Genomic DNA, 26462 nt, shown 5'->3' with positions numbered 1-26462 from the left:
CAATCGGATGATTAAGCTTATTTCTTCGAGTTTGTTATATTTTGTTTTTACTGGTACGAGTTTGATAAAGTGACGCAAGTTGTTATAATTAGTGAGAGTGTTTGAGTGGTGCATGTTAATCGTTAGCCGAGTTGTCGGGCAGTACGTCGACTGAGCATGCAGGAAAGTGCATATAACACTGATCGATAACGGTCTCCGAATTTGGATATTTTTTTCGAAATTTTGTTTTCAGTGGAGGAAAGATTGTTTCAAATACAAATTTAGGATGAACAAAACACTACATTGATACGTCATATTACAAACATATTGACTTTGTATGTTTTCAGAGGATTTGTGGCTCAATGAAATCGGTCTCTTTCTTTAGTTATACAGACCTTGAAAACCTTCATTCTACACACTCTGATTGTACTTTGCATTATCTATAAGAAATACCTTGTCTTTCCTCTGAACTTCCACATATAGCTGCACACAATGATGAAACAGTCGAAGCTAATATCATTTTACCCGTGGTTCCAACACCATAAACACCAGCCGACTGTAAAAAGGCAAACCAGCTACCAGCCTTCACAACTCCAAGCATGGACATTATCTTAGCAGCAAAAGAACCAGCAACAACACCTGCAGCGCTAAATCCTGCTGCTGATATTACCAAAGGGGTTCCAACAACTGCGCCTGTACCAACTGCTGCCAAACATGTGGTGTAACATGTAACATCTTCTTTTGTCCAGTTCCATGGCCAATCTAAACCTGGTGAAAAATGATAAATAAGTGTTCCTAGATGCACATAGATTATTTTTTTTCAAAACATGGTGGAAGAATTTTCAAATTCATATAAGCATTTCTTTTGTAATGTAGCTTTACAGTAATTTCTTGGTCGCAAAACGGGAATAAATTCATATATGTATGATTTTTTTTTGTAACCAGTCACGGCTTATTTCCCGATTGTCCTGCTTAATCAGCACAATCTGATGCACCATTATCTTTACGTACAGAGAGACAAAGATTAATTATAAAATTGAAATCAACTGGCGGTATAACTTTGCTGTCAGTACCAAGCAAGAATAGATCAGGTTGAGGATGTATCGATAATAGTTTTATCATCAGAAATATAATAGAGCAAATAAACGAGTGGCAAAACAAAATATTTCTTAAATTCATCGTCTTTCGTAGAGCCTTTGACAGTTCTTAAAGAAGTTTCTTGTGGGCCATCCTTGGAGCATATGGTGTACCATTAAAAAATAATCAATTTAATACATTCTACAACAACTATGAATGCTGTGTATTACATTACGGTCAACAGTCAAAATAGTTTTCAAGTAACATCTGGAGTACGACAATGATGTATAATATCTCCGATGTTATTCATCATAGCAATAGATTGGTGTATGAGAATAACATTGATAAATGAAATCATAGGCATCAGATGGACTATGAACTCCCTAATAGAGAATTTAGATTTTACTGATGTCACCTGTCTACTTTCAAGTAACAGGAACAACTTGCAGTACAAAACCACTAGACTGAGTAAACAGCTCTAAATATAGGCCTGACTATAAATGAAAAACAGGCCAAGCTTATGAATATCAACAGTAACACAATACACACAGTGCGCTTGGTAAATATAAGAGGTTGAGAACTTTACATATCTTGGAAGCATGCTAAGTAACACAAATTGAACAGCAAAAGATATAAGAGCTAGAAAAAGCAAAGCCATGTATGCATTCTGCCAATTACAGCCCATATGGAAAAGAAGGTCTATCAGTCTGAAAACGAAGATCAGAATATATATAAACAATGTAGAATCCTTCCTAATGGGGGCAGATAGAATGCTGGAGAATTATCCAATCAGACATGAAAAGGCGTTCCTCATTCAATAACATCTGCATGAGGAAAATCTGTAAAATGCTCTGTCCCAATACTATAAACAACAAAGACCTGTATCACAAAACCAATCATTCTTGTATTGAGACGGATATGAAAAAGGAAGAGTTGGCATTGGATTGGTCATTTATTGAGGAAAGGAAATGAGAAAGGAGTCTCATGTAGACGAAACGTACGTATGATGTATAAAATTATAAGCCTGGTAGCTATTAGCATGTCGAAATGTCCTATTTTAAAAGAGGGACGAAAGATATCAAAGGGACAGTCAATGGTTATGGTGAATTCTCTGTCCTTAATGTTCTTGCATTTAGTTTTACTGTAGTCATGTCATGTAATGTTGTCATTTATATGTTATATTAAACACTGCCATAAAAGCGCGAGATTTGGCTAGCCGCAAAACAAGTTTCAACCCACCCATTTTTATCTTAAAATGTCCTGTACCATGTCAGGTAAATGGCAGTTATTATCTTATAGTTCGTTTCTATGTGCGTTGCATTGTCGTTTCAGTTTTTTGTTGCACTTCAGTGTTTCTGTTGTTTCCTTGTTTTCCTCTTATATTTGATGTGTTTCCCTCAGTTTTAGTTTGTAACTCGGATTTGTTTTCCCTCAATCTATTGATGACTTTCGAACAGCAGTATACTACGGTTGCCTTTATTTACCCTTCCGGAGTAACTGAGATCACCCCAAGTTTTTGTTGGGGTTCGTGTTGCGTAATCTTTAGTTTTCTATGTTGTGTCTTGTATATTATTACTGGTCTGTTTGTCGTTTTTCCTTTTAACCATGGCGTTGTCGGTTTATTTTCGATCTATGAGTTTGACTGTTCATCTTGTATATTTCGCACCTCTTTTGTAATAAATGGTAGAAAATTAGAATAATGTAAGTTAACTAGTATGTGTTATCTTTTATATATTGTTACTTTCAACAACGTATTCTAGCCTCTTTTGGATCAAAGTGTCTGTATTACAACATTAAAACTTCAAAACGCTTTCAAAAACTTACTTTACCCTTTTGAATTGGGAGGGTTAGAAAATATTGTTTTTTAAAAAGACTCAAACATTTGTGTTGGATAAAAGGTTTGTCAAGACATTTTGTCTACAATTGGAACATTGAAACATTATGGCAAAAGGCAGAAACTACAACAAAACTCTTGATGACTGTTTGTTTAAGTGGTCTCTTGTATGGCTTCCTGATTTGGATGTTAGTGTTGTACATATTGAAAAAAAAATATATGTAAAATATCTTCACAAAATGTAAACACTTCAGCCAATTAAAAGCTTCTCACAGCGCTTTCATGAGTTGTTTTGTCTAACTAAAATTGTTGACATATTATTTATATTCACCCAAAATCAATATTTATTGCTATTGAAAGTAGCTCCATCATATAGTCTGTCCTTTCGTATACCACATTATTTCGGTTAAAATGTATTAAACGTTTATAAATTTTACCGTTCAATTTTTATTTATTTTAATTTTCTAGTTAACTAAAAAAAATATTGGAATACTTATTCGATGGTTTTTTTTCTAATCCAAAAATCTATTGGTTGTTTATATGCGGTCATAGTCAGATCAATAATTTCCTATGTATAAACCACTGTTATTATTGTGAAGGAAAAAAAAATTGTAAGCTGTATATATGTATTGCTGTAGCCACATTCAGGTATAAGGTAACAACAACAAAAGAATGACGTTACAATAAAAGTTCCTTACCGACGTCCGCAGGACGTCACGCTAAAGTTCGTGGGTTTCTCAACATTCTCCGGGGCCGCAGAAAGTGGCTCAAAATATACTGAATAAATTAAAAAAATTGTCCTAGAACTGAATGAAACTTTACAAAAAAATGAAATGAAATATTTCTTTTTAAAATTAATGTCTCATATTCATTAAAAATAATTTAAATTTACTGTCACTACACTTGAATATAATTTTAAAATGTCACTTTGAACACTTTCTGATTTTCTCAACTGCATCTGTCTTGGCTCTTCGCTGATATCTTTGCGTCTGGGTTTAGAGTTAGATGTTGGGACCGTCGCAGATCGCACAAGGTTATCGTTGCCTAAGGTAAGTTCTTCAATTACACCGAGTTTCCATGTCGTACTTGGAGAATTATCATCATATATCTGAACTACATCTCCTAGTTTTACACTTTGATTGTTATTTCCAGACACTCGGTGAAATTCTCGTAAAGAAGTCAAATATTCGTGTTTCCATCTTGCTAAGAATTATTCATTAGACGGAATCTCCTTTTCGAATGATCATTCATTGTTTCATGATTGTTTGTTAAATCGGCACTATAACAGTCTGTTTCATCTGTATGTAACGGATACGGGAAAGATTTAATTTGTCTTCCATACAATAGATGCGACGGGGTAAGCGGCTCTGGATCGGCAATGTCCGACGATATATAGGTAAGCGGTCTATTGTTAAGGTTAGCTCCAATTTCCACAACTAATGTCTGTAACAGAGGTAAATCTATACATGTGCGTCCAAGAATCTTTTTAGACAATTTTTAATTAGTCCAACCAGTCTGTCCCAAAATCCGCCGTACCATGGGGCACGTTTTGGTATGAATTTCCATGTGGTTCCAAATTTGCATAATTTGTCATGTAAAGATTTAGAGTCCGTTAACTTACGTATTTCCTCCGCGGCGGCAACAAATGTTGTAGCATTTTCTGATATCATAACTTATGCCATGATTTTCTGCTTATGAATCTACGAAACGCTAGCATGAACGATTTTTCAGTCATATCTGGAACTATTTCAAGATGAATAGCTCCAGTATTGGCACATGTAAACAAACTTATATACACTTTACGAAGTAGTCCTTCGTCTTCTTTGATGTTAAGCGCACCACTGAAATCGACGCCTGATATAGTAAATGGTTCTATGGACGATGATCTATCTGTTGGTAGAGGTGGAGGATATGGTGCTTTGTAGGCAACTCCTGTTACTTTTCGACAACTTACGCATTTTCGCATATCCAAAAGAGGGACGAAAGATACCAAAGGGACAGTCAAACTCATAAATCTAAAACAAACTGACAACGCCATGGCTAAAAATGAAAAAGACAAACAGAAAAACAACAGTACACATGACACAACATAGAAAACCAAAGAATAAACAACACGAACCCCACCAAACACTAGGGTGATCTCAGGTGCTCCGGAAGGGTAAGCAGATCCTGCTCCAGATGCGGCACCCGTCGTGTTGCTTATGTGATAACAAATCCGGTAATCACGTGAATTTCACACTTAAATTGTATATCATAAATGTCCAATATAGGGTTATCAATTAAAGTGAACGGGGTACATATATTAAACGGTCATAACTTTTTTATTACACTGTGTATTTTACCTCCCAACCCCGCGTTTTACCGTATACATATTTTTACGATTACAAATGTTTTAAGTTTCAGTTAAGATATATTATTTCGTGCTTCGAAATAAGTTTGAAAATTGAGGTGACATCACAACACAGCCTCCGTTGACTTCTTCGTTAAAACTCGATAAAATTGCAATTGGACCTTTTTGTATTATCAATTTTCTAAACTTTTTTTTTGTTACTTATATCCTCCCAACCCCTAAAAAGATCGACAACATATTTATATAAATGAAATCGAAAACCAATTCAGTTTAAAATGTAGGTATCGAACTTTTTGCTTCAAAATTTGATTGAAAAGTTTATATTTTGGCATTCGTTGGCAATATTTTCAAAATGGCGGCCCCTGTTGGAAGGTTACAACGACACGATATGCCGGTATTCATTTAAGTATAAATAAAAAAGTTTTATTTCAAATATTTATCGGAGTGTGTCTTTTTGTATTTAAGAAATTTCTTTTTTCACTTGTTCTTAAATATATTAATTTGAAACATTCTCTCACACAAAAAATAAAGATTTATATGCCTGAACCATGTAGATTACATTGATAGCTTGGGCCTGAGACTACCATAAGACATGTGTTATAGTAGTCTCAGCTTGGGCCGACATTTGAATATATTTTTTTAAAGATTTGTACGATGAAAATCGAAAAAATGTTAGATGCATGTCTTTTCAATAATTGTCTTACCTTATAGCAGCATATAATTAAACATTGTTTCGCTCTGTTAAAGTGGATACATGCTATTTGTTTTGATAAAATTTCGAAGTTATATAAAACAAAATGGCGACCAAATAATTTTCAAACGTAGACGATGTTCGACACTTATTTTGCCTATGCAAACAATTCAATATAATTTAACTGTTAATTCTGCAATTAAATATGACACGTTATTGTAACTTGTATGATAATAAAAAAATATAGCTAGATTGTGGAGATACTAATTAATTAGTTATCAACGTGACCAAAGAAAACAAACATGGCAACATGGCCTAATCACGATGTTTTGACAAGACCTATATATATATATTAGTATTTTAAAATTGTACGATAGTTTATGAAATCATTTTATGATAATATTTTATATTAACAAAAGAAAAGCTCGAATGGATGGTAACAAAGATGAAATATCTATAGAAAAAAATTAAATCATCACACGGGTAACCAGTATATTTTACATACTCCTAATTAAACCAGTCATATGCAGAGTTATCGAACGTAATTATGACTGGAATAGTTGCATATGGAATTACGCATCCAACTTCTTGCCGTACTGAAGGTATCCAATATTTCTGCCTCAAATAAGTTACGGTAGCTCCTATGCCGGAATGCAAATTTTCAATGTGAATATCATTTATAAGTAATTTTGTTAATCTATGCTTTGTTGGTATTAAATACGGGAATTTTGCATTCTCTGAATCTGGTGTGTTATTAATGCGCGTCCACCACATCGTATTAATCCGTCTTTGTCCAGTTACAAACGTAATTGACGTATCTAACTATGCGTTGACTTTGAACATAAGCTTTCAAAAATATCACTGTATCTTTGGTGTTATCTTCACTGATTCAATTAACTTCATTGTTGCATTATGTATATCATTTGGTGTTAGATATGTTGTGGTCAGTCTACTAGTATTAGGAGCTGTTTTATGGCAGTTATCTAGAAATGTCTGTACGTAATCTAAGATACGCGCAGTTTTGTCGAATTAATGGTATCTATCAACGTTGATTACGTTCAATACGTTGTTTTTCGTCCGTATAAAGTCATCTTGCGTTTCTTGATTTTTATAGTCCCTAGCTGTTAGTTGTGGTCATCACTTTATTGTCGATTTGATATCTATTCGGTCATTGTTTCTTGTCTGTTAACCAGTCCGGACAATGCATCCATAGTTTGTTATTTTTCAATTGTTCATACAATAAGCCACGTGATAATAAATCAGCAGGGTTGTGTTCTGTATGGCAATATTTCCAGGCGCGGATCCAGCGGGGGGTTCCGGGGGTTGGAACCCCCCTTTTTTTTGAACGATCAATGCATTTGAATGGGGACATGTAATTGGAACCCCCCTTTGTCCTGGGTTAGGACCCCCCTTTTTTTTAAATGGCTGGATCCGCCCCTGATTTCCAGCTATGTTCACATGTTAGCTCTTTGATTTCTATAACTCTGTTTGCTCTAAAGGTTTTAAGTTGCTTCCTTGAAGATATCCAGTGTAAAATTATTTGACTGTCGTTCCATAGTACACACTTTTTAACGTTCCGTAAACTTGACATTATATTTGACGACAATCGTCCTCCGACTAATGCTGCCATAAGTTCAAATTGTGGTATAGGCAACTTTTTCAAAGGTGCCACTCGATTTTTTGCCATGACAAAGTTAGATTCTTTCCCTTTTACTAAGTACGCACAAGCGCCGTACGCTACTGCGCTTGAATCGGTGAATACATGTAAGGTAGGTTCATCGGTAGTGTCCGTATTTTCAAAGTAACGTCTCGAAAATTCAATTTCTGTGCATTTATTCAGGTCTTGGTCGATTGAATGCCACTGTGGTCTTATTTCAGAAGGTATTTGTTCGTCCCACCCTAGTTTCTGTGTCCACAATTCTTGCAATAGTATCTGGCTACGCACTGTAACTGTGCTTAGAACTGGGCTTAGAATTCCAAGAGGGTCGTAGATTTTTGACGATCTTCCTAGTATTTCTCGTTTCGTGATTTGATTTTCGGGTAGCATAGACAATGGTTTTAATCCAAAACCAACACGGTCAACTTGTGCGTTCCATCGTTATCCTAAAACTTTAATACAGTTATCTCCATCGTTAACGTTTTGAGATATAGCTAAATCGTTAAGTGCTGTACAATTCGATGCCCATGAGCGTAATTATGTTGTCTACGTATAATCGATCTATGAGTGTTTCAGATGTATGACAAGGCTGATCACGTAAATGTTTCAATAAGGTCGCATTCAATATAAAAGGTGAGCACGTTGCGCCGAATAGGATAGCTTTAAAGCGGTATTAAAGTAACCAACTCTGATGTAGGGCCGGTTGAGTCCTTTAGCCAGAAAAATCTCGTCTAGCGTGATTTGAAAAAAACGCCTTCTCTATTTCGGTGACAGTAGCATATCTATTCTCTCTAAATCGCATCAAAAGTGTTGATATGTTATTTAAGATCGGGGGTTCTTTGCGCAAACAATCATTCAGACTAGACGTGTCTTGTGATAGACGACAGCTACAGTCATAAACAATACGGATGGGTGTCGTCGCTGAATCTTTCTTGACGGTGAGGGATATAATGCGCATGTTTTGTGCTTGTTGTTGGGCTGTCTATGCGTTTAATAAAACCTCTCTTTTCCTGGTCGATTATAATCTCAGCATATTTTCTACGTAAAAACGGATCGTTGCTGAGTCTTCGTACTACATTTTCTGTTCTTCGTCTAGCTATGTCGATGTTTGACGGAAGTGGTTTATGGTCGTCTTTCCATGGAAGTTTCGCTGTGTATTTACAAGTATTGGCATCGTACGATATATTTGTAGATATGAGTTTTCCAAATATTCTGCGTTTGATTTCTCCCTATTCTGAGGCGTTATTCCTAATGACTCGATTTTCCAGAAGTTTTCTAAATCATATTCCTCTTCTTTGTATCCAATTAAAATGTTCATCATTCACGTAGTTCCTTCTGTTGATTTCTGTGTCGGACCTGGATAGCAAATACCCTATTCTTGACTTGACTGCAGTTGGACCGTTGTCTCGTATTATCTTATCTTCAATGCAATCCCAATAATGGTCAGCGCCTATCAATAAATTTACGGAGAAAACTTCAATCATGTCCTGAAAGCGGGTGTGCCAATTTTAATCCACGCAAGTATGGTAAGTTAGTTGTCTCGGTAGTATGTATCCGTATTGGTGAAGCTATTTCAGGAACAATGAGTATATTCAGCTGTATGCGGCTTCCGTCTTCCATGAGTACAAATATGTCAGTTGTTTTCAAATGGCGTACTGATTCGTTACCTCCTCCAAAACCAGAAATTGATAAGGCTTCTGTTCCTTTTGTTTGAATTCTAGCTGCTCCGCTAGACTATCTGTAATAAACGAGCGCTGAGCCCCTTTATCGAACAGTATGTTTGCGTCAATACTGACTTGCGCGTTTGAGTGCATCATAGCTATCGCGGTATTGAGAAGTACTTGTGATGTAGTACAGTTCATTGCTGATGCGGTTTTGGATATATATCTTGCTGATCTGATGAAGCGGGTGTATTATCATTATTGTTATAATTCAAAATACTTTTGCTAGAAAACAAAGACTGACTCTTATTCAAACAATACTGGTATGATGTTTTCGTCCTCATTGTTTACAAGTTCCTTTAGACTTACAATATGTAACTCGGTGGTTGCCAAGACAATTAAAACAAGCTTTCTTTTGCTTAAGAATTTCTAGACAAGCTTTTTGGTCAACAATTTTCATACATGTATTAGGGCTATGAGACTCACCGCAATAAATACATGGTTTCCGCGTGTGAACGGCTACCGCACTTCTCTGTGGCTTTCTGTTATTGTTATTGTTGTTATTTTATGTGTCAGTTTCTGCAAGGTATACTGTGCTATGCAATGTTTCATCTGATTCTAGATTAACTCTTTGTCCGGCTTCTAATATACTTATCTCATTAAATAAGTGTTGTCTGAGTTCATCAAGCGACCACTGTTTTAAACCATGTTCATGGGTAATATTCTCCTTAATTCTACTTGGTAATTTGTTGAGCATAATAGGTATATGTAATGCACCATATGATTCCTGACTTTGGTCTAGTGATTCTAGTCCTCTTATGAGCGTTTCTGACTTGTCATAAAATCTGCCGCATGACTGTACTGTACTGTACTATCGGGTGCTGGTAGAGCTAACAAAGTCTGCATATACGTGTGCGTGATTTTTTTAGTCTGTCCAAATCGCTGGTGTAATAAATCTATTGCTTTACTGTAGTTTAAATTTGTAAGTGTAAAACCCGAAACTGTAGTCAAAGCCTCGTTTCTGAAGTAGTGTTTTCAAATAGTTGAACTTTTGGGCGTCTGTTAATGAGGGATTACTATGAATTGCTGTGTTGTAAGATTCCCAGAATTCTTGCCAATTAAGAATGTTGCCGTCGAATTTAGAAAGTTCTAACTTTGGTAATTTGTGAAATTGGTTGTTGCTGTTTGACATATGAGGAGCGTACATGAGTTGCGAATTGAACGATGCTGTTTGGTTTCTATTGACATCAAAACTCTGAGCTAAGGGGTTAAGTGAACTATCTGTTACTTCGAGTGAACAGCTACGGGCGGTTGGTTCTAGAAATTTACGCATCTTGCGTATTTTCGTCTCTAAAGTTAGAGCATACTCATCTGAATCAGAAATCTCCGCTTCAAGTTCCTCTTCCGATAGTTCACTAATAATCTGAGTGTTCTAGTCTGACAAATATCTTTGCTTATCAATGATCAAATCCAAAATGGGTGAAAGTTCATCTCTGTCGAATTCTTCGTTAGATTTCACATCGTCAAATCTCCGCAAAAGCCTTGTGAGAGCGCTCCTGTGTCCCGAACGTGTTCCTTTTAACTTTGTTGACATTTTCCAGCAGTCACGGCACCATAATATTGTGAAGGGAAAAAAAGTTGTAAGCTGTATATTTGTATTGCTGTAGCTACATTCAGGTATGAAGTAACGACAACAAAAGAATGGCGTGACAATACAAGTTCCTTACCGACGTCCGCAGGACGTCACACTAAAGTTCTTGGGTTTCTCAAAGTTGTCTCACCTTGCATAACACCGATATTCTTGATAATTAATATGTCAGTTGTTGAATTATTTAAAGTTATATTTGATTTTCTTCAGAAAAAAGTATAATATATATAAAAAATTAAAAGGAAATTCCTTTTCATTTGGCAAATTAAAAAACCTTAAACAATTCACACGAATGGAAAACAACTGTCAATCAAATTCCTGACCTGGTATAGGCATTTCTTTATATAGAAAATGGTGGATTATTAATTGTTTTACAGCTAGCTAATCTCATCACTAGTATGATAGTCGAATAGAATTCCATTATATTGACACAATATGAGAGCAAACTAAACAGACATATTAGGTTTGAGGTAATGGGGGAGGGTTATGATCTAAAAAAAACATGTTTACCCCCGCCGCATTTTTGTTCTTGTCCCATGCTGGGAACATCTGTTCTTTGTTAGTCTTTTGTTGTTTTTTTTTTATTTTTGTGTAGGGACCAGTCTGACTCCAGATGCGGGATTGTATCGATTTGTTGAAGACCCATTGGAGGCCTTCTACTGTTTTCTGCTCTTTGGTCAGGTTTTTATCCCTTTGACATATTTGCCATTTCTAGTTTCAATTCTAATATGCCGAAAATTATGGTTTAGCAGTCAGCATTTTGTTATAATCTTTACCACAATAAAAACAAACAACTATAACAACAAAGAAATGCAAAATGTCAATCGATAAATTAGAATACGTTATAAACCATTTTGTAAACATAATAATCTCTTAATGTTTACCACATTAAGCAGTATGTGCCACCGACCTGCAATAAGACATATAAAATTGCAAGACCTCAATGATTCACACCAATAGATACATATTTTAACATCATCTATCTACTTTTTTTTTTATTATTTGTCAACAAAAGTGAATATATAATATACCTTACCATACACTTCACTGGATAGTGACACAAGAGTGAATGCTAAAATCCACAATATTTTCTCTAGTAACATATTTATCTCTTTCAAAAATAAGTACAAAATCTGTAATAAAACAAAAAAAAAAACATATTATCGTGGACTACATACTATTTTCAATAATTGTTTAAATAACTCATAGATTTGATGAAACATGTTTACAAGTTCAAAAATAATCTCTAGCCAATATCTGAACAAAGTACAATATAGCAAGGACGTATATTTTATAAGTATAGGTCCTAACATAACCATTTTATTAATTTTGATAAAGATTTCTTACATTTTTTAAAGGGAACAATAGGGAGTACAACTTAATACCAGGAATATGATATTATGCGGGAATTATAATATATTATTATTGACATCGAACATTTACTTACTACTCACATCAATCTGGACATACATTTTTAGTTGGACGTGTTAAAAATTCCGTGATTATACACTTTCCATTTAAAGAAAAATGTTATTTTGAAAAAAAGAAGCGAACAGCCTAAACAAAATGTATCTATACTTCTTTCATAAAGAAGAAGAGCAACTATATATAATACAGATGACAACAAATGATATATACATATATATGGAACGCCAAAACTGTCTTGTTATGACCATTTTTCATTATCTGATGTGCATTTACCTTTATATGATGTGCACTTGTCATTATATGATGTGCACTTACCTTTATATGATGTGCACTTGTCATTATATGATGTGCAAATATGCTTATATTATGAGCAAGTATCTTTATATGATGTCCAAACATCTTTATATGATGTCCAAACATCTTTATATGATGTCCAAACATCTTTCTATGATATGCAACTACACTTATATGATGTGCATACATACTTATATGATGTGCATACATACTTATATGATGTGCAAATGCACTTATATGATGTGAAAATGTACTTATATGATGTGCAAATGTCCTTATATGATGTGCAAATATACTTATATGATGTGCAAATATCCTTATATGATGTGCATTTTCCCTTTTATTATGTGCAAACTTCTTTATATTATGTGGTTGTGTCATTATATTATGTGCTTGTAATCTTATATCATGTGGTTCGGTTAACTTCATTTTATTATGTGCTTGTAATCTTATATCATGTGGTTCGGTTAACTTCATTATATGATGTCGAAACGTCATTATATGATGTGCTTTCATCGTCGTTATGGTCAATGAACATGATTACGATTAGAATGATTACTGTCTATGTCATAACTGATTCCGATCTGCTTCTGCAGAATTGAGATAAACCCGGATCAATCTGAAGTTACTTAAATATGGTTTGTCCCTCGATTTTCAAGATGAAAAAAAATCACACCGAATATTGATGGAAAATTGTCAAATTATGAATTTTAATCGATGGGTCTACAATAATGAAAATACGGGATTTACAATAATGACCATAAAGTTAACTTATTACGTTTTAGAAATAAATCTTTAATCTTTTAAGCGAAAGTGCATTTTTAAGATAAAGTGAGACAGTGCATTTTAACAAAAATTAACGTTTCAAACATTTTGGCGGAAGATTAAGATCAATTAATGCAGGAACTAGTTGAAGAATTTTCCGGCAGCGGCGCAAATAAGATAAAACAAATTGTATGGCTCTTATTTATAGCTTGCTGTTCAGTTTGAGTAAAAGCTCCGTGTTGAAGGCCGTAATTAAACCTATAATTGTTTACTTTTTACACATTATGGCTTAGATGTAGAGTTGTTTCATTGGCACTCATATCATATCTTCCTATTTCTATTCATTGCCAAAGACACCAATGAACTAAAAGTAAATTTTTTAAATATTTTATAACGATAGCTACAAAATTATCCTCTCTTGCATATATAATATAAATTATACCGGTATGGATGATTGGTTGATTAATTTGTTGATTGATTGCTTTTTAACGCCACTTTCAACACTATCCTGCTAATTCATGGTGGTGAGTTTATATTGATGGAGGAAGCCGAAGTCCCCGGAAAGAAACACCGACTTTCGGTACAAAAAACTAATAATTCTATTCAATAGAGATTGGAGTCGAGCTAACCTGCCACGTGTGGTATTCGAACTCACAACCTACATGTAAGTGTTGACAGGCTAGATATTTTGACCACTCGGTCAGCGAGCACCCTCCCCTCCCCCCCCCCCCAAAAAAAAAAGGAATGAAAGGAGATATGGGACGACCTTCAACTCGGTGCATGACATTTGCTTGCATCTTTTTATTATGTGTTCATTCATTTATTGCACACTTACATGATTATGAATGTATGCTTGACGTCCAGCGGAAAATTGATATAGTTATAAAAGACTATGTGGTATGATTGCCAATGAGACAACTCTCCACAAGACACCAAATGACACAGAAATTAACAACTATAGGTCACTGTACGGCCTTCAACAATGAGCAAAGTCCATACCGCATAATTAGCTATAAAAGGCCCCTAAATGACAAATGTTAAACAATTCAAACGAGAAAACTAACGGCATAATGTATGTACAAAAAATGATCGAAAAACAAATACCGGTATGAAACACATCAATAGACGACAACCACTGAATAACAGGCTCCTGACTTGGGACAGGTGCATATTCGTACGGGAACATATTAATGTGAAATGAATATTAACCCTGTTTTGTAATAGACCGACACCCTGAGTCGGATTTTTAACATGCTTCTTCGCAGAAATCCATTTCACCTTACGGTGTTACCCGGACAGATTATTCTGATTCCGAGCCGAACAAGTCTTTGATTATAATCCTTAATTTAGCAGGGAAGCAGCAAATACCAATTTTAAATTTTTTGGAATTGAACCGGCCGGAATTCGAACCTACGAACATGCTTCCATGAAAGCACCGCCACTAGACAGTTACCCGTAATATAAAAGGAAAGCCGTTCAGGTATACAACTGCGTAAACAGGGATAACATACTGACCATTGATTTTTTTGGGGTGATTGCGGGGGAAATGGGGGCATGTTTTTTTGTAAATGTTTGATTCCAAGTTTCTTGAAAGATATTTTATCTTTTTCAGGAGGGAATCAAAATAATTGTTTCCATTGAAAATGAGAGAAAAAATAAAACAATAATGAAATAAAAAAAAAAAAAAACTATATTACTTTTAAAAAACAGTTTATTCATTAAAGTCGAAAAATATGTTTGTCAAGGAAGTACACATCCTCATACCCAAACTTCATGTTTACATCACGATGACCGTGAGGGCATTCCGATGCATTGTCGCAACAGAGATTTGACTTTCGATTTTGACTGGTACATGTAACCGATCGTATAAAAACGCAAACATAATCGAGTGCAAAATAACATTATTTGTCACTTCAAGTAATACTCATAAAATATTTTTTTTTAGAACATATTAAATTAATAATATGAAAAGTTGCGTCGTTAGACATATATTTATACATTTGTAAGTAATATATATGCACACGTACAGAACGATTGTGTTATCGCATGCGGAAATAATATCTCAAGAACGTGTATGCGGGGAAAATGAATGCCTACATAAATCCAAACTATTAGAAAATCCGAATTATTACAGAAGAGTTTTCACCATGCACTTGCACTGCACTATTATTAGAATAGTAGAATAGAATGCTATAGCATTTGGATCAAATTATGTATACATGTAGCTGTTACATACAAATATTAATTTAATATATAACAACAAACCAGAGTATACTGATTTGTACACTACAATATAATTGTGATTACCGTGAGGTTGAATTCCCTGTCATTTATTCATCATCCAAGCAAGAACTTGTCTCAAAAAAATATATCTCTGTAAGTTAACCTCACTTTCAGGTATTGAGATGTGATTTTCTTTTAGACAAGTGCGTGTGACCATCCATGAGAATTTGCGGTCATCTGATGTTCAGTACTTCAGTCCTTTGATATTGTTTGTTCTAGTAAATATTACATCAGCCAATGAAATTCAGTCTTCACATTTTTGAAGATGTATATAAATCCGACAAAACCGAGAATCCCAATGGTCTTTAAACAGAAAATAGAATGGAGCGTTTTTAGATCCGCGGAAGTGTAACAAAAAATATGTTCTGGCGTGACATTTGTTCCGCTGGAACAAATTTCATAGGAAATATGTTCCATCACTGTAAAATTTGTTCTGGAACTAATTTTTTGACCAAATATGAAATAAGTTCCAGGACAAATATCATAGCTCCATTAATTTTGTTCCAGTTAATATTAAAAGTTTTAAATAAGTTCCTGTGATATTAGTTTAAGACCAACATGTACATATTTCAAAAAAATCAATGAATAAGTTCTTCTCAAACCTATTTTCCCTAAAATAAGTACCTTTGCAACATATTGCACAGCGAAACATTTTCTTGCTACACTTAAATTATAAAGCAAGCTAAATGCTGTACTGAGTGTGCTGGCATGGGATACATGTGCAATTGAAGGCATGACTGTAAAGTTCTACAGGATAAAGCGATGGTAATTTATCATAATTTGTATCTATGTTATATGTGGTATTCCTCCTTGGTTCCTGTTAACTGTCATGGCCCTGTTTCTAGTCATACATGTACATGTACTTGTCATGGAACAGTTTCAAAAGAGTGTGTCTTTTGTTTCTTCGTGTCTTTTGGAATCATTAATCAGTTATTTTGTCCTTTTCAAATTAGTTCATATGTCTATATTCATCTTTGACTTTAATTTTTTCTGAAAGATTTTTCTTATCCTACTCTTTTCTGGCTCAAAATGGGACATTTTGATTTTTTTACGTTTATAATTAAACATTTGCTAAACTCCACAATATTCTTGTTGGATGATTTACATTTTTCAATTGTTATATTATCAGTATATTATACTTATTTTTATAATGCACTTGAATGATAACTTTAAACTCATTGATGACAAATGTTCAGTATATAAGATAACCTGTTTAACTAGTGGAACATATTTCACAGACTAGGAACTTATTTTACCAGGTGAGGAACAAATTTCACAAACCCAGAACTTATTTCACCAGGTATGGAACAAATTTCATAAACCTGGAACCTATTTCACTAGGTAAGGAACAAATTTCACCAACCCGGTACTTATTTCACCAGGTAAAGTGTGGAACTTATTTCATAGAGATGGAACAAATTATATTGAAATTATCTATGAAAAAAGTTCTCCCAGAACATATTTCCTGTGATATTAGTTCCACTGGAACTTTTTTTCACAGGAACCAATTTTGGCTCACATAAGCATAGCTTGGACACACAATATCTGTGATTTAATTAGATTTGTGTCTGAATGAACATAAAAACACTGTATTTATTCTTTGTTTACTGAGGCCTGGTGGTCTCTGACAGATAGAGAGTTGTGTTTTCAATTTTTCTGAGTAAAGATTTACGGCGGTGACTTTTAATATTTTGCGTTTATCTTTAAGGTGGTACCTAACACCTTGACTAAAATTTATTTGGCTCGTTTAATTTTTCATAAAATTTTGAAAAAATATTTACTTTGACCCTTTGAAAAAAGTATAAAAATTTCAAAAAACTTGAACCAATCACTTTCTCGGAATAAATTGGTTGGATATATAGCAGTTTGACATACACTAATTTTGATCATTGAGAAGCTTAATATTTTATTAACAATACAGTGTGATTAAAACGTTTAGTTGATTTTACAGAGTTATCTCCCTGTAGTGTAAGGTACTACTACCTTTAAACTACAATAGATTAAAAAAAAAATAATAGTGCAATGTGTCTGAATATATTCTATGGTAAATGTTAAGGTCCCTTTTTGGGCAATTTGGCTCTTATGAGTTTTGTTGTTTTACTGCCTATTATCTTGATACTTATTTATATGGAAACCTTGTCTTAGCAAAATAGTTTTCTCGTTTGAATTGGTCAAGTTTACATTGCCATCATAGGGCCTTTTATACTGACTATGCGGTATGGACTTTGCTCATTGTTGAAGGACTTATGGTTACCTATAGTTGTTAATTTCTGTGTCATTTTGGTCTCTTGTGGAGAATTGTCTCATTGACAATTATATCACATCTTCTTTTTTTTTATATTATAAGAACAGATTTAAAAATAAGCAAATTATAATTATTGCCATTTTTAATTTTCATCATTGGTGGTGGGGACGGGGTAGGAAAGATGGGAATTCCTCTAATTTTTTACCTTGAAATAGAAAAAAAACCACAATCATTTCAAAGACATAAACTTTACACTAAAAAAAAACCACCAGAGGACAATTACACACACCTTTCTCAATACATTTGTTCGTAATAACGAAAAAAAAAACCAGCACTAAATTCCTTTTGTATTATTACATCAGAGGCCCCTGAGGGGCCTCGAGTGTATTGCCATCGCCTACTTTTCAATTCGCGCAAAGATCAAAGAGATGCATATATAATTAGTTTTGGAATAATAACCGACATTATAGACCCGCGGACCTATATAGTGCAGAATAAAATTCCGTATCACTTCTTTTAAATTCATGTTTTCAATGGATACTCAGTTTTTTTAATTTTTCTAAATGCAAAATTTATAATATGAACATGTTTTGTCGTTAGAAATATTTGTATTTTAATCAAACGATCTTCAATATCAAAAAATTGTTGTTGCGGATGAATACCACGAGTGCGCAAGAGGGCAAGAGCGAGCGTGTAGAAAATCGAGAGGAAACCAATTCACACATTTATACACAGAAAGGTAATTATATTTCAATTATTTGATTTGGAGTAACCTTTTTAAACCGTTTGTAGCATATATTTGTCTATAATATTAACGTAGCAAAACCAGGAAAATTTAATCTGTCATAATATTAAAATAAATTATCAGGTCATGTCCAGCAGAAAATACCAGCAGATTGGGTAGGAGTAACAAGAACCTACAAGGCCTTTAAAGATAAGGTTACTATTTGTGTATTTTTTATAACAACAATTTGTTTTTATAGAGATCTCAACAATTTTTTTGAGTTAAATTTCTTTTCTTCGTAAATAACAAGTAGATTGATCACTTGGACACACACACGGAACTATTTTCTGTTTTTAAGATACTGTTTCGGATTTTCGCTCCTTCTCCGACTTAGTTTGTTGCATTAGTATATGTGAATATGTCCCCTTGACTGGAAAATAGTTAATACGCGGAATTTGTAATGACTTTGACTATGTCTATGTAAGTAATTCTAATATATAATTATTGGTTGAATTTATTGTTTATATAATATTCAGAGAAGACTTTTTCTTCTTCCTATAGAGTTGGACTCTTTTTGAGTGTATAAAGACTCTTGCTCGTAAAATCAAGAGTCTTACTTTACACTGAAATGTTAGTCACATTTACTGAATTACTATAGATATATTGGGAGAAACCTTACAGTTTTGGAGATATAAATATAGATTAACTGTCCTGTTTTTTAAGTCTTCCTCACCTTGTAGTATTGTATTATTTTGACCATACATGACATGTATCGCCAAAATTATATGATAATTTGATGACATACTTGTGCTTATCATTCTCTACAGCATTATTTAATTTAAATGTGTAACTATATCCATGTCAAATTTTAGTAACTTATATTAGACATTTGTTCACACATACATGCATATGTGCATATGAGAACTTGAATTGAGCAAATATGATTAGTTATATCTATGAGAAATACAATCAGTTAACTTTATCTATGAGCACCCATGAGATCTTAAATTGAGCAAATATGATCAGTTATATGTTGAGTAAAATTTGAGCTAAATCTACTCAATTGAGTTAGATATATATCAATATTGAGACTAATCTAAATGGTTATTTGAGCACACATGAGCCTATTTATACTATTGAGAGCAATATTGGGATACTGCATGAGCAAACTAAGCAAATCTTTATTGAGACAAACCTATGAGCGCTATATTTTTAAATTTGTTCTTGACAATTTTTTGTTTATTTTTAAAAAAAATATAGGGACAACAGAGTTGGTGTATGTGGGTTCGATTCCCACCCTAGGCATTCATTTATATTGGCTGGTGCAAAGCGGGCAGTTTAGCTTAGTGGCCCCACACTGACTCTGTTGTTCATATGTTACTTGAAAAAATTAGGCGGCATCGTTCTTTATTTTTCTATTCGAAAATCAGACACAACAAAACCATTAAATAATTGTGAAAATTATACCACAGATAACTATCATGGTAAAACTTTAATTGTTTTTGGCATAATTAAACTTGGCTGCCATCCAAGATCTAAAAAGTTTTTATATTGATGAATTATATATATCAGATTTGGATTCTTTTGGTTATTTGGATTCTTTTGGTTACAAAACATTTTGGATGGTACATGTAGGTAGCGGTCAAATCTTTATTCCTAAATCATATATACATAAATCAGTTAGAAATAGCCATGAAATGTCAAATGTTAAACAATATATACAAGAAAACTAATGGCCACATCAATGTACAATCGGGAAATCAAGATATACATGTACACCAAAAAATTACAAGGCCGGTTTTACAGGTTTCTTACAAAGGACCGACACATTCATATGGTAGTTGTGTTCTATATGTATAGTGCAAAATGTTCTCATTGCTAAACATTTCTAAACCAGTGGTATCCAAAGTATTAAATCCAGAACAAAGTAAAAAAAAACTAACAGTTGAAAAACTATCCAAATGTTGTGATATTCAATTAACAAAAATACCATCATTAGCAAATGGCTATCTACATATAATACATTGTAATATTTACAATGAACCATTTAATAATTAAAAACCAATTGTTCAAAGAACAATTGAAGGTCTTTCCACAAGTGAAGATCTATTTTATTATCAAAATATTAAAAATCAATCTAAAATGTCAGTTCCTATGGCTTTATAATATATAAATATGAATTTAAAGCAAAGGTCAAAATCTAGAACGTGCAAATTACCTATGACCTTGACCTCAATTTCAAGGTCATAAACCAAGGATCTCAAATCAAAAGACCCTAGGTCTTTATTATGTATGGTTAATGAGTTATATGACTTTACGCATAATTCTAAATATAAGATGGGTAAAAACTCCTATTTATTGTTTACACACCCTTTCAACCAAAATTTATAAGTAACGGCATGTCGCAACTAACAATTTAGTGAAAATAAGATGTAGATATGTTATAAGGTTTTGAAAATAAGTAAAAATAAGCCAAAATAAAAAAAATAGAATATGACCTTGACCCTTGACCTTGACATAATTTTCATTTTTTTTGGACCAAGGATCTCAAATTAAAAGACCCTAGGTCTCTATCACTTATGGTTTACCAGTTAGAAATGCAAATCACTTATATCAAATACATAAGGGGGAATAACTCTCGTATGGAGTATCAGGATAGCTTCGGTTAAAACTAAACTCGAATCCTGAAGATGTAACGAGCAATTTGGTAAAATAAATTTGTCGTAATCTTTTACGGTTGCGAAGGAGTAGTGGCCACAAGAAAAACAGTGTTTGGGGAGATAACTCTTACTGCGCGGTTGTCAGTTTTAAAGCGTATAAACTATACGATATCATATTCCAAATATCTAAGCGACATCTTTTGAAACAACAAAATTACGCAAGAAAAAAAAATAGGCGGAAGAAAAAAAAAATAATAATCAGAACAAAATCAATAGGTCTTTCCACGGAAAGGTGGAAAGACCTAATTAGAAAACAGAACCTACAATGTACATGTATAGCTGCTAATATAAAAAAAAATATAATGGATAAATGATTGACTGTGTTACAATAAAACCAAGATACAAATGTAACTCAGTGAAGCTGTTTATGAACATTTAAAGAGTTTGTGTTGACTGCAACAAAAATCTAGAATAAGGGATAATAATCTTGCTGTGTTAACATCCATTTAATTAGCAATTGATCCAAAAGCTAAATGTTTCAGAAAAAAGACCTGGATACTACATGTACAAACATTGTTAATTAATGCCATTTGTAGAGCAGGATCTGCTTACCCATCCGGAGCACCTGAGATCACCTGTTTTGGTGGGGTTCGTGTTGCTCAGTCTTTAGTTTTCTATGTTGTTTCTAGTGTACTTTTATTTGTATGCATGTCTTTTTCAGTTTTAGTCATGGAATTGTAAGTTTATTTTCCATTTATGAGTTTGCTGTTCATCTGGTATCTTTAGAAACAAAGTTTCCCCTGGGTCAATTATTTTTTTCGCCACCTCTTTCGCCAAAACAATATATTTTTCCCCACTTTATATTACAATTTATCTGTTTTGATATGATTGTCTTGAACCTCTTTTTCATAGTTCAGTGAGTGACTATATAGCTACTCGAAGAATTGTTTGCTATGTTGATTCTCTATTATAAGTTATACGCTAACGATTTTTGTATGTGTGCAACTATATGGTCATAATGCCAATCTAACAGTTCTCATTTGACCAAGTAATCATTGATAATTCACAAAGTTAAGTTTCCTAGTTCAAGTCAGTATCTCAGATATGATAGCATATTATATTTAATATTTGTACTATATTGTATGGTGAACATATCTGTCTAGTAGGTATAATATAAACACCTGTCATTTATCAATAATTCAACACAACTTGAGGTCCTCTGATGTTCAGTACTTCAGTACTTTGATATAAGTTTTAAATAGCACGTCAATAGTGGATCTAGAACTTCAAGTGTGGAAGTTGTTTGCAACTTCGAATTTAATTTGGATATGCCGGCTATGGTCTCATTGATATTTATCACACCTTCATTCAATATTACTAGTTTCAGATTAAACATACTCTGCTAGAAGAAATTATTTGTTGAAAAAATAAGAATTTAGATTTTAACAGATGAGGCTAGCGGAGCTAGGCGTAAAATTGACGTCTTTCGAGTCAAAACGATTAATTTTTACTGGGGGATGGGGGTGGGGGGTGGGGGTAAGATGAGGGTCGAACCCTAAACAGTTAAGACAAGTATGGACATAACCATTCCAGCTTTATACAGATCAGAATTTGAATTAATTCATTATTATATATCTGACACATCATAGGTTTGTGACACATTACCTTTTATATTGTCCAATACCCGAAATCTAAATATATTGCCAGATTTAACATATCAAAGAATCCTAAGAATTGGTTGTTTTAAGTGCCGTTTTGGCCCCTTATTTCTAAAAAGTTTTTGTCTGGCAACAAAGTATTTACGGACAACGAACACATCGCAAAAACATTATACTGCGTCAAATCTATAAATATAAACAATTGAATACCACCATTTTATTAAAAAAAAAATAAAGATTAAAGGCTCCCTTAATTTCTTCCTGTCCCCTCTTTCTGGGGTTTGCAAATGATCGGCCCATTATATTGGTCATTACCCCATTTTTGTGTCTTTCTTCAGAATGGTGATATATAAAGACAAACTTCCACAGCTTAAATGATCAGCAAAGCAACCTTTACAAATACAATAATGAACATACTGGAAATTCATGTACTTACTTCTTTAAAAAAAACCCGCTAACGCAAAATATAAAGATATTGCCAAATATAAGCCTAGTATTAACATAGAGCATGGCATAAAAGAATCATTTCTTTAATTTAATAACTTTAACTGTATGCCCATTATTGCAGACCTGGTATGTTCATTAATGTAGACCCATTGACTAAACTTTGCTGTGATTTTTTCATCTTAAATCGAGGAACAAACATGTCAAGGGTTTTTTCTTTTTGCATCTCAAACATTTTCCAAACGATAGCTACAGATTTGATCCGGGTTTATATTAATTCTGCAGAAGCAGATCGGAATCAGTTATGTCGTAGACAGTAATCATTCTAATCGTAATCATGTTCATTGACCATAACGACAATGAAAGCACATCATAGAATGACGTTTCGACATCATATAATGAAGTTAACCGAACCACATGATAGAAGATTACAAGCACATAATATAATGACACAACCACATCATATACAGATGTTTGCACATAATATAAGGGAAAATGCACATCATATAAGGATGTTTGCACATCATATAAGGACATTTGCACATCATATAAGTACATTTGCACATCATATAAGTACATTTGTACATCATATAAGTACATTTGCACATCATATAAGTACATTTGCACATCGTATAAGTATATTAGCACATCATATAAGTACATTTGAACATCATATAAGTGTAGTTGCACATCATATAAAGATGTTTGGACATCATATAAAGATGTTTGGACATCATATAAAGATGTTTGGACATCATATAAAGATGTTTGGACATCATATAAAGATGTTTGGACATCATATAAAGATGTTTGGACATCATATAAAGATACTTGCACATAATATAAGCATATTTGCACGTCATATAAAGGTGTTTGCACATCATATAATGACAATTGCACATCATATAAAGGTAAGTGCACATCATATAATGACAAGTGCACATCATATAATGAAAAATAGTCATAACAAGACAGTTTTGGCGTTCCATACATATAGGAAGATGTTGTCTGAGTGCCAATGAGACAACTCTCCATCCAAGTCACAATTATAAAAGTAAACAATTATAGGTCAAAGTATGGTCTTCAACACGGAGCCTAGGCTCACACCGAACAGCAAGCTATAAAAGGCCCCAAAAATTACTAATATAAAACCATTCAAACGGGAAAACTAACGGTCTTATAACATGTATAATACATAACAACAATAGCCCATCAAAACCATCATCTATTTTCTGCGCACTGTAGTTATGATAAGCTAAGCATTAATATTATCATATACTAATTAACAAATATGCTATTCATGTTTTTCCTAAAGCTTTTTGTTGAAACGATTAAACTTTTTTGTGAATATTATGACTTAGTACAGGCATTTGAAAGATCTTATGACATCTGATAAAATTACCGGCAAACATTTTATCTGTATTATCATCAATTTATTATACAAATTATACAAATTATCTCTATAAATAATATGGTATTTAAACTTTTAATACATTAACAATTCATTCATGTTGCATATGTGTGTACAACAAATTCAGACAATATGTGCATTTAAAATACATGTTCATGCACTCGAGTAATGTGATTCCTTTGTTGACTTTTTATTGTTGATTTGTTTACATCAGTTTTAATTGTAACTAAAATTTGGGTTTTTTTTTAATCGATCTATGACTTTTGAACAGCGGTATACTACTGTTGCCTTTGTTTACATATTTAATATGACGCTTCATGTACTTTTAAGTTCGATTTCCTGAACACCAGTAACAAAATGAAATGGCTTCTATTACACTTAAATACATTTATCGATATATAGTCTTTAGCATATACTAGTACAGTATTGTAGTCGTATTAAGTTGTTTTAAATACAATATATGATAATATGCATAAAATAATGATAAAAATAAAGTGCAGAAATTACCTTTCCTGATAAATATCGAAAATGTACACTGTTGTCAAGCAGGGAATGACAACAAATGCAATACGAGTTGGAAGTTTAAATTTGTTAAATGCGCTCTGATGGTTTTTAGCTATATTTAGGTATATTTAGATGGGAAAACCCCTTCACAGCAATAACATGTTAATGTTTTGTTGATAGTTATAGGTAGTAGTATGGTAAAAAGAATAGTGCAATTTGCTAAATGAAACTCCTATATAATTAGTGAAATTGAGTAAGTGCAAAAAGGTACTGTTCTATAAATTTAGCATGTTTAGTGAACTAGATTTTAATGTTTGAATGCACAATTAAAAATGCAATATAGTATTTTTGGAATTCATAGGTCTTTATCTATAATCAATCTAACTAAACTAATTTTACTTTTCTTTACTTATACTTTAAAATTAATTTGATCACTATACAACTTGTAAGATATGTAAGGTTTTTCTATCTTAAAATCAATTTTTTAATAGAATAAAGAACATGTATAAAATTTAATTTTCGACTTTAGAACAGGCATAAGGCATGCTTTCTTCAAACACCTAAACTTCTATTAAGCAGTATTTACCAATATACTTGTAAACATTTTTCCAATCACTTACAGTTAATAGTATCAGATTTCTTAAGCTTGTATCAAACTAACTCAAACTACCATAGCTGGTGGATGGCATCTTATCTGCTTGAATTATTTGTATTATTTGAAACCTATTAATTGGAACCATACATTTAAAATAATTACCAATTCCATTGCGGACTACGCCCGAGCATGTGCTAAACGGGACACTGCTATAATTGGTCATAACAATCAGGTCTCTGATAAAATGCAGAATTCATAAGTTGAAAAACTGAATGATTGATCAACCAAAGTCCGTTTTCAGAGACAAAGAAACTATAAAATGTCTTTCATTCATTCAAGATAAACATTTTCTTGTTCCTGTAGACACAGCTTCAAATATTATTGTTTTGTATGTAAAACGTACTACTACGAGTGTCTTGTAAACGAATAAGTAATATATGACGACTCAGGTAATCCCAAGTACAAAAATAAATGATTTGACATAGTTGATATTTTGGCGAATAACAAGTTCCCCGTGACTTAAATGAATATTACATGTAACAGCAAATCTGAGT

The 26462-nt window shown here is 33.1% G+C and overlaps 1 protein-coding gene across 1 annotated transcript in view; it reads right to left on the bottom strand.

The window, feature by feature from the left end:
• Positions 1-25377, bottom strand: part of LOC139502080 (uncharacterized) — a 30978-nt gene extending 5601 nt beyond the window's left edge. Inside the window, exons 1-3 of the mRNA XM_071291428.1 lie at positions 25317-25377; positions 11934-12030; positions 433-747 (exon numbers count right to left, since the gene is read on the bottom strand). Of these exons, the coding sequence (XP_071147529.1) occupies positions 433-747; positions 11934-12000 (382 nt within the window). The 5' untranslated portion in view covers positions 12001-12030; positions 25317-25377. The remainder of the gene's footprint in view (positions 1-432; positions 748-11933; positions 12031-25316) is intronic.
• Positions 25378-26462: the final 1085 nt, after the last annotated feature.

Source organism: Mytilus edulis, chromosome 13 (assembly GCF_963676685.1).
Source record: "Mytilus edulis chromosome 13, xbMytEdul2.2, whole genome shotgun sequence".
Lineage (NCBI taxonomy): Eukaryota > Metazoa > Mollusca > Bivalvia > Mytilida > Mytilidae > Mytilus > Mytilus edulis.
This window is presented reverse-complemented; position numbering and strand designations above follow the sequence as displayed.